General features: G+C 38.1%; 1 protein-coding gene across 1 annotated transcript; it reads left to right on the top strand.

Moving 5' to 3' along the window:
* Positions 1–920: 920 nt before the first annotated feature.
* f11r.1 (F11 receptor, tandem duplicate 1) lies at positions 921–8745 on the top strand. Its single transcript, XM_040149534.1, has 10 exons — positions 921–1355; positions 3572–3631; positions 4562–4678; positions 5352–5492; positions 5699–5901; positions 5990–6092; positions 6439–6546; positions 7171–7183; positions 7306–7366; positions 7488–8745. Exons 1-10 carry the CDS (start codon positions 1304–1306, stop codon positions 7521–7523), a joined length of 894 nt encoding a protein of 297 aa, XP_040005468.1. The 5' UTR covers positions 921–1303; the 3' UTR covers positions 7524–8745.
* Positions 8746–9589: the final 844 nt, after the last annotated feature.

Genomic DNA, 9589 nt, shown 5'->3' with positions numbered 1-9589 from the left:
AGCCTTTCAGTTGAATTAATGCAATTTACATGCATAGAAAATAAACATACTATAGCCTATGCCGATTTTGGAAATACTGTATATCTGCTCTATGCTGACTACTTTGTAGAAATTAAATTACATCCTGCATCACTATTTATGTACAAAGTCATAACTCATAAACTGAGAAGAAACAGACCCAGAGTGCACTGAAGCGTAATGTTTAACCAGCTGAGGTGTAACAGATTGCAAAACCACCAAAGTCAAGTTTACGGAACCTTTGATACGCAATGTTGCACTTGTTTGTATTTGTCCGCAGTATCTGTTGTGTCTATGATCACTGGTTCGAACAAAGTTGTTGTTTCAAGTTTCAGCTTTTTCCCCAGTCTTATTCTGTATAAGAAATTTGAACTTGAAACACTAATTATAATTATATTATTAGGCTTCATATACCTTAAAAATAAAATAATAAATGAAAAAAAATAAAAACAGTATGCATTGCCATTAATGTCTGATATGTTGTCACTGATTAATAATCATTATAAAATTCCCCCTTAATATGCCTCAAGGAATTTTGTTCTCACAGTAATCATCGTGGGATATTGGCTTATTATTTTTGGTTTCTAATGGTATGGCTGAATCGATATGATCTTATTTATCGCAGCGTTTTAAGAAACATTTTAAGAAGTCGCCCTATTTCCACTTAAGGTGGCTGCTAGTTTCATAGTTGGTTTGATTGTTTCTATTCTGCTGTAATATCGATGAGAAATTAGATAAAATTAAAAAAAAAAAACGTGATGTGCCTATGACAGAAAATAGGCAATTCACAGAGGGACAGAAACGAAAAAAAAAAATTCTTTTCTGATATCCTGGCGCACATTATGCCAAGAGTGAAGAGGGAACTGAAAGATGTTAACCCATGGTTAAAGGCACGAAAGGAAAAGCAGTGTCACGGCACAGCTCCAGCTGAGAGAGTTGGGGCCTGACCCCAACCCGTCCCGAGGCTGTTTTCTAATGGCGTGAATGTGCTTTGGGAGACGTTCGTTTCCGTCAGACCTGCTTTTCCACTCTGACGCCACCCGGGTACCCGAGAGTGAACCTATTACCGGAAGTCGCCGAGTGTGTTGACACCTGTGCCGACTCCTCAGGTGAGAGCCGTCGGTTGTTCCAGCTAGGAGCGTCCATACAGTCAACCAAAAGTTGGGGGAAAATCGGAGACCGGGTGTTTGTTCGACGCGAGGGAGGTCTGTGTGCCAGTTCTGCTCGTTTTCACGGGAGTATTATTGAAGAGGGGCAGCGTCGTGTGCCGAAGCAAGGACCGACCATGTTTGTCAGCGGGTTGGTTTCGGTGGCTTTGTTCTTTCACGTAGCCACAGGTGAGTGATTTTGGCAAAAAAAAAAGTTATTATAGTTTGAGGACAAACAACGTTTCAGAGGCTTTACTGTTTCACTGTTTTAGCTCAACAATCACAAAAAAACCATAAATAAAATTATAATAATGGTAGCTAAATAGCTTACCATTATTAGCACTGCTACCACTGTTAGCAGTTGCGTTGTTACTATCCCTAAATGAAGCCCGGGGCTTCTTCCAGGAAGCACAAATGTTGGCCTTCTCCCGAAACTGTTCTATTTACATGAGTTCAGGAGGTTGGTAATAAGTTGAAGTTGATATTAGTGACAGTAAAAAAAGGATTTCTTTTGTAGTCTGCAAGTTGTGAGATATTTTCAATGAAAAAAGATATGCTCTCTGACTTTGTGAGCTCTTTATGTTCACAAAACCAGCTGCCGCTCATCATATGAGCAAGGTGTTTGAATTAAATTTGTTTGGAGGGATGAACCATTATTTGAACCATTATGTAACCGCAGATATTGTCCTGGTTATTGACAAGGTCATATTTTAAAATGTAATGCACTGTTTCAGTAATACTACAGACAAAATTACGTCATCGCTATAAATTTGCAGCATTAAATCTACAATCTTGACTTGCAGCAGTGTAAGGATTTTCAGAGAAAACATTGTGAAATTACTGTTTGTCTTTCTCATCGATGCACCTGCAGCATGCTGTATGAACCTGTACTATGCAGCTTATTGGCAGGCCTCTTCAAAGTTGCTGCGCTGAACAGAGACATTTTACTGTCTGGCTTTAAAGTTATTTCCTGTGGCTTTCTAAACTGCACATATTCGCCTTACCTTAAAAGACATTTATCTCCCCAACCCTGAAACCCGCCAAGTATGCAAACAAGGAAGTCATGGGGTGCTCTGGTTTCATTTTACACTGGAGGTCTATCTCTCTACCAAAGCAAAACTGTGACTGTGCTGCCTTATCTCAGCTGACACCACCTGTGAGAAATGTGTGCAGGGTTTGTGGAAGTCTGCTGTCAATAAAGTACCTACATAAAAATGTCATCTGAAAATTTGAATGATCAACTTGCTCTATTTCTATTTTCGATTTGTAGTAAGCTGGGTGACCTGTACAGTGACAGACTTTGCACACAGTTGATGATTAACTGGCTCCTGCTGTTGTTCTCAGTAGTTGATGCCTCTCTATGGCTTGTCAGACAACAAGGTGGTAGTTGGATGGTCCAACTCCCATAAACTTAAAGTAATGACGTAAATATCGGTGTAATGTAATGTAGAGTGGTGTAATAGATGCATAAACGGTGTGACAGACAGGCTGGTCACCATATGCATTAATGATTCAGTCACCTGGGTCTGGTGTCAGCACTCCTGTGTCTGAAATGACCCAGTTTCAGCCAGACAGTTGACGGTTTCACCGGAAGTTTTCTGGCTGAGCAGAGCCACACCCTAAAGGCTTGTGTGTATGATCTCACTACTTTTAAGTTTATCTTTGCTTTATCAGTTTTGTGAACTGCTTCTGTGGGGATGATGAGCTTCCATCATACCCTTTCATTAATTGATAGCACAGTGGTAGATCTTTTAACCTTGAAAAAGCACAGTACAGTTAGATAGTGATGTAAAATCTGGTTTGTAGGGCAGCAACTAATGAATTTTTTTCATAATGATTCATATGCCACTTATTTTTTGATTAATCGATCAATCATTCAGTCTATAAAATGTAAGAAAGTAATAAAAACTGCACGTAATAATTTCTCATAAGCCAAACTGACTTGTTCAAATTGCCTTAAATTAAGTATTCTGTCGTTATTCATTCACATATCTAATTTACTATCGTGGAATATGAAGAGTTTTTCTTCAAAATGCCAAAAAAAAAAGAATCAAGTATTAAAATAACCTCTGATAAGACTTAACGCCTTAGCGTTACATAAAGGAAGTGAGAGTTTAGGCATAGCACCATTTTAAGAAATGTGGTGGTGAGTGTCTGTCACTTAGGTCTTTAGAGGCAATATTACATCATAAGTAATCTCAAACAATGACTGAGCCAAGTCATGCTGTGTTTATTATTCCTGCATATACTGTATATTGTGTATAAAATGTTTTCCCTTTGCCTGTCTCTTGTGCGTACAGTATGTAGATAATGTTTATATATTCCACTAATTACAGCTCACTAAATTCAAGGACGCATTATTCAAAGTCTTATTACCTATTTTATGTTCATGTCTGTGTGTCTAGGTGTAAGGGGCTTTTCAGTCACTACCACAACTCCAAATGTGAGGGTGAAAGAGAATGAAGGTGAGTCCTAGAAATAGAAATCAATTTCTAATTGTTTGTTTATTTTGCCAGGGAATAAACAATTTTATCAGTGATTTGCACAATCTTACAATCATTTTAAATCCCAGAAGTTTTTAAACAAAAAATATATTCAGCGCATAAAGGTGGAATTCTACTTGTGTGTCATGTACGGTGGTCCTGCAGTAGGAGTCACCGGCATAGGAATTGATTTGTGGTTCACTGTTGGATATCATTTAGTGACAAAGAACGATGTTCGCGGTCATTGCGACGATTGCAGTGGTTGCTTTGGGAGATGTGTGTAACTGCAGAGAGGAATATATAGTAACCCAGCATTTTTTTTCCCAATTTGGTGTACTTATGCTTCACAATCAAAGCTCTCCGCTGGCATCGAAAACTTGTAGAAGAAAAGACAAGCAACCCAGACCAGCCAGTCACAGCTCCTATGGCCACCACGTGGCATTTCTCTAGCTGTCGGAGCCAGATTATAGTTATATTTTTGAGGAGGTGCTTATTAGCCAGTGCATGGCTAAGGCTGTGTTGTTATGCTGTAACCTCTTACTGCAGATACAATCCAGTTTACTTAAAATGCCTAAAATACAAAAAACAGGGAAACATACAAGTTAAATTTTACAAATCGTTGAGTAGTTTGGGGAACATCTTTCTAAAAATGGTAGATTACACATACGTATCCACATAGCTGAGCAGAAGTTCTGTGATTATTTTTTCATTTTGTTGAAGTTATCTTTAATGTCTTATCACTTGAGTTAAGTATACCTGTGATTTATATCTCTGATGGCCTAAGAGAGCCATTTTTATTTCATAATATAATAATAACAACAATAATAATTATAATAATTGTGGAAGCCTTCACAGTATAGTGGTGTGTTCTTCTCAGGTTTACTGTGAACTGTGTTATTTCTGTTATTTCAGGGACTGACCTTACATGTGCTTATTCAGCTGACTTTGGTTCAAAAGCCAGAGTTGAGTGGAAATTTAGGGACTTAAAAGGCTCACAGACATATGTGGTCTTTGATGGGAAACCAACAAGTAAGTAGATGAACAGTTCTTTTTCTGTGTGTGTAACATGTTAAAAAATGCTAGCTTTTTTTTCTTTTACCTCCACCAAGGAAGTTTTGTTTTTGATCTTCTTTTCAGTCTCTCTTTTTGTTAGCAGGACATTTCAAAAACTTTAAAAGATTTTAATGAAGTTCGGTGGAAAGTACGTCAGCTCACCCAGTATCTATCCTTGTAGGCATTGCTCATGCATTCATATTTTCCACTATTTTTTAAATATTTTTTCAAAACACTTCTACATAAAGTATCTCAACGAGTCTTAAATGAACCTCCCAAAGAAGTTTTCTAATATTTCTGTACTGTTTCACAATAAGTGTATGCAAAATTCCAAAAACTCATATTGTATGAAAGAACATGTCGCAATTCCTAAATCCATTGTGCAGTTGTAAAATTAGTTGACACGTGCACATCAGCCTAAAGCGATTCTGCAAAATTTGATGGCAGTAGCAAGTTTTAAATGTCAATAATTCATTTGATGATTGCATGACGGCCTGTCGCTGTGTGTTTGATGATGCAGATTCATATTGAAAGTTTCTAAACGTTTTGTGTTTAATGAACAGTTCTAGAAGAGGAAGCAGCTTTGGCAGAAATCTGTGCTTTCTGAATGCTTTCGTGTATGTTACGTAATGCAGCAACTTTTCCACAGCGTCATATTCCAACCGAGTGACGATGTACGGCAGCAATCTGAGATTCTCCAAAATGACCCGTAATGATAATGGAGCGTACGACTGTGAGGTGTCTGGCAACAGCCAGTATGGGGAAGTCAAGGTGAACGTGACTGTTCTGGGTAAGGGCCTTTTTTTTAAACTCACACTCTGAAAACACATCTCTCCATTTCTACCCAACCCAGACTCACATCGCCACCATAAAATTACTGATACTCCAAAGTAAACTTCTTCTTAGATCTTAAGTTTACGTGCTGTAATGGAGGCTGTGTTGTACTGTATATGAGTAGAGCAGCTGAAAACTGGATGTTGTGTGTATACCCCGCAGTTCCTCCAGGTCAGCCTTTGTGTAGGGCCCCCTCCTCGGTGACGACAGGCAGGAATGCCCTCCTGTCCTGCCATGACAGCGTTGGCTCCCCTCCTCCCAAATACCTTTGGTACAAAGATGGCATCCCGCTGCCCCTCGAGCCTAACAAGATTTCTGGCTTCAAAAATGCCACCTACAGGATAAACCAAGAGAATGGCAACCTGGTCAGCTACAACTCATTACTTTGCACCATCTTTACTGTGACAGTTGTGGCTTTTAAAATTAAAAATGTGCCCCGTCTTGCTCCCTCAGGAGTTTCCCTCAGTAACCAAGATGGACTCAGGGCAGTACTACTGTGTCGCTTCCAATGATGCTGGTCCTCCTCAGCGCTGTATAGCCTTGAAAATGGATGTCCGTAAGTGCTCTTCACTCTAATTTCAAAAGCATGCTTTAGTCTGAACTGATGACCTTTTCTTTGACCTTAAAATAAGGTTATTTATTCAACCAGTGGTAGCTGGTGTAGTGGGCTGCATGCCCTTAGAGAGCAGTAAGCTGCTTGGCATCAAAGGAGTATATAATCAGAATTTCATCATAAAGATACAACCTTCATTTTCAATTATCTTTCAGTAATTTGGGTGCTGGAACGGTTTTCCAGTTTAACTTTCCAGTTTTAATAATTTCATGAAAATTTACTAGTTTACCACACCATGATGTATGACTGATTCAGCTAACGAACCTCAACATGTGATGTTTCCTTTAAGGTGACCCAAACACAGGAGGAATTGTTGCTGGGGTAATTGTGGCTCTGTTGCTTCTGGGCCTACTGGTTTTTGGCATTTGGTATGCCAACAAGAAAGGATACCTTCCCAGTGAGTTTTCTACTGTATATTAAAGTCATGGCATTTATTGTGATCATCAATATTCTCATACTCAGTGTTGACATTTCCAGAAACCTTGGACCCCTGAATAGTCAGCTTGTTGGGCATTAAATTAATTCAAATTAAACTGAAAGACAAAAATGGCTTTCATCATAAGCAGCACATAGTCCAGACCCAGGCAGCAGTAAAAAAATTTGAAAGGGCAAGATTGTTTTGTTTTAATTTTCTAACATGGAAGTTATTGCCTATATATAGGTTTTCTAGGGGGGTGAGGGGGAGCTGAAGGGAGGTCGTAGAGAGGAAAAGATTTGAGGCAAAGATACTGCGCGGGGTGATGGGGGCAGGTGCATGTCAGTGTTCCAAAAACAACGTGAGATTAATAACTTATCTGGCCTGCTGATTTGGCGACTGTGACGCACAACCCATGTGGACTATTAAGTTATTTTCGAATACTTAGTGCTTGATTGCAGTAATTTCCATCAAAATTCATACTTCTTCTCACAGTCACAACTTAGTCTGAATCCGGTCTGAACACACCAACACTAGGCACATACAGTATGTACATATATACCAAGTACTTTATCATACTGATGATGTTTCCTTTTCCTTTTACAGAGAAGAGTGAAAGGTAAGAGGATTTTCTTTTTTATATTTTCAGATTTAAGCAGATCAACAATAAACCGGTCTACTATCTTTGTCACTATCTCAACGTTTTTTTTCCCCCTTTTATAAATTTTTTTTTCCTTGCAGCAAACCAAAGCCCAACGTGGTCTACCAGCCCCCATCATTGTATGGTGGTGAAGATGAAGATGTAAGTATGAACCTGCCTGTTCTCAACTTTATAGTATAGTTGTTATGCCTAAAGCTTTATATCACGGTCAAGGGAGTTTATTTAGATTTTGATCATGTTTATTGGATGTGTTTGTCTTCAGGGGGATTTCAAACAGAAGTCATCATTCGTGGTATAGTCTGCAAACAGATGTCACTACAGGAAAAGGCATTGAGTTTTAAAGTTCTGTCAGCGTGTTTTTTCTCCTGATGGATTTCTATTTAAAATTTTACTACAGATAGGTAATGAGACTTCTTTCATATGTTAATAGTTTTTTGGTTTTTTTTTTTACTACAATGAGCTGTGACGACTACTGAACCATTTAGCGTAATTGGAGTGTGTGATTCTGTGTTTCTGATTTTGTCTGCCTCCTAATGAAATAACTTTTTTTTCTCTTTGGTTCAAATTATGCATCTGTATGTAAAAACAACGAGTCAAATGGAGTACAGATATTCGCTCTGCTGCTACTTGGAACTACATCTGGGTATATAAATGTATTCAGTTATTTTCTTCGCAAGGGATTTTAACACATGAGTACGATAGACACTATTTTCTCTGCAAATGCTGTCTCTTGATAGAACTTTTCAAAACTCTAGAGTTTATTGACCCATCACCTTAATTTCCTCCAGTGCAACTCTCTCTGTCTGTGTCTGTCTTTTTCTTTTTTTCTTTTTTTAAACAAAGCACAAACTGTTGTAAAATATTATTTTTCTGTTAAGGTTTATTAAGGTGTACTTACCTGTAAATAACATTAAATAATTTTACGTTTTGTAATTTAGAACAATTTAAAAACCAGGAGTAGTTGTCACAGAGCTTCCTTACACTAACTGGCTTCATTTGCGGCTATCGTAGAGACTGTTTATATGACATTAACATTGTAGGTGCACAATGGCAGAGCTCATGCGTTGATCTTTAAGGGGGTGTAGGCTGAGAGTTCAATGGCGAAATTAATGTCATCAGCAAACAATTAATTTTTTAAAGTTTTTAGATGATTTCCAGCATGTTTGTAAGCTTCATGTGGAGTCTTATCATAATCACTAACTCCCCAAACTGTCCTGATGTGATGGTCCTAATATTAGTCCTGTTGTCTACCTCCAGACGCTAAAATGATTACAGACATTGATTTTGTATCATTTGTTATGTTTAACATCCGCAAAATCTCAGGTCATGTGAATCGGTGTTTTTTTTTTATAAGGTCTGACATCAGTACATATCATGAGCTTCTGTAATCTATCAGGTACAATATTTAAATTGGGAAACACTGTACGTTTTCTACATTTCCTAACCTTTGTTGACATTTTAGAACTGATGATTGTAACTTTGCTTTATATATTGGTTAATAAAACTAGTTGTTAAGTTGAGTCTACTCTTTTGTGTCAACAAGTTAATATTCAGCTTTGCATAAACACTGTAAAGCCTCAGTAGACGTTGCTTGTCTTTGCTACTTTTGTTTTTCTTTTTTTGAGGGTGTGTCATGTTAATGACACAAGCTGATTTTATGACAAGGTCACTGGCTGTAAATTAGAAAATTAGAGGTGAGCTTGGCCTACTGCCAAATTGACTAAGGACTAAGGATCCAAGAAAAACAGAGTATATTATTCATCACTGAAACTTGACTACTCCAGTGAACAGCCTCATTAGCTCTCCGAACACTGTACTCTTCTGTTACGTCAGTAAAATACTATTGCACAATCATGCAGAAAAGGCATAAACCACTCCAACAGTAATGATCCAATGAAGGGCATGAAGCATACGGACGCACGTGCATCAGCAGCAGTCTGGCTCCAAGTAAAATACATCATCTAGATTTTCCCTGGAGCCCCTTTCGACACGGTACACATCCCTAAAATCCCTTTGTGCCCATTTGGTGTATGGACTAGTATTAAGACATCGTGAATACAACGCAAAGTATAAAAAAAATAACAGAATTGAGAAACTTACATCCACCTTTTTACACACACTTTGGTTACACACACTTCTAGTCACCTGTGATGGAGAAACCCTGAAATTTGGAAGTTTAGAACAAATGTTGATATAGTGAATTTATCTTTACATTTCTATCAAGATAAAAAATACAGTACAGAGGAAAAGTTTTAGGCACGCTCAATTTTTAGATCCTTATCCATCACAGATACCATCAGGGAGGTGTCTGAATATACTGCAGCATGACGACAAGCCCAAACATACAGCCAAAGTCATAAAGAA

The sequence above is a fragment of the Xiphias gladius genome, chromosome 17, assembly GCF_016859285.1.
Source record: "Xiphias gladius isolate SHS-SW01 ecotype Sanya breed wild chromosome 17, ASM1685928v1, whole genome shotgun sequence".
NCBI lineage: Eukaryota > Metazoa > Chordata > Actinopteri > Istiophoriformes > Xiphiidae > Xiphias > Xiphias gladius.
The sequence above is the reverse complement of the archived record's forward strand: the minus strand, read 5'-3'. Positions and strand labels throughout refer to the sequence as shown.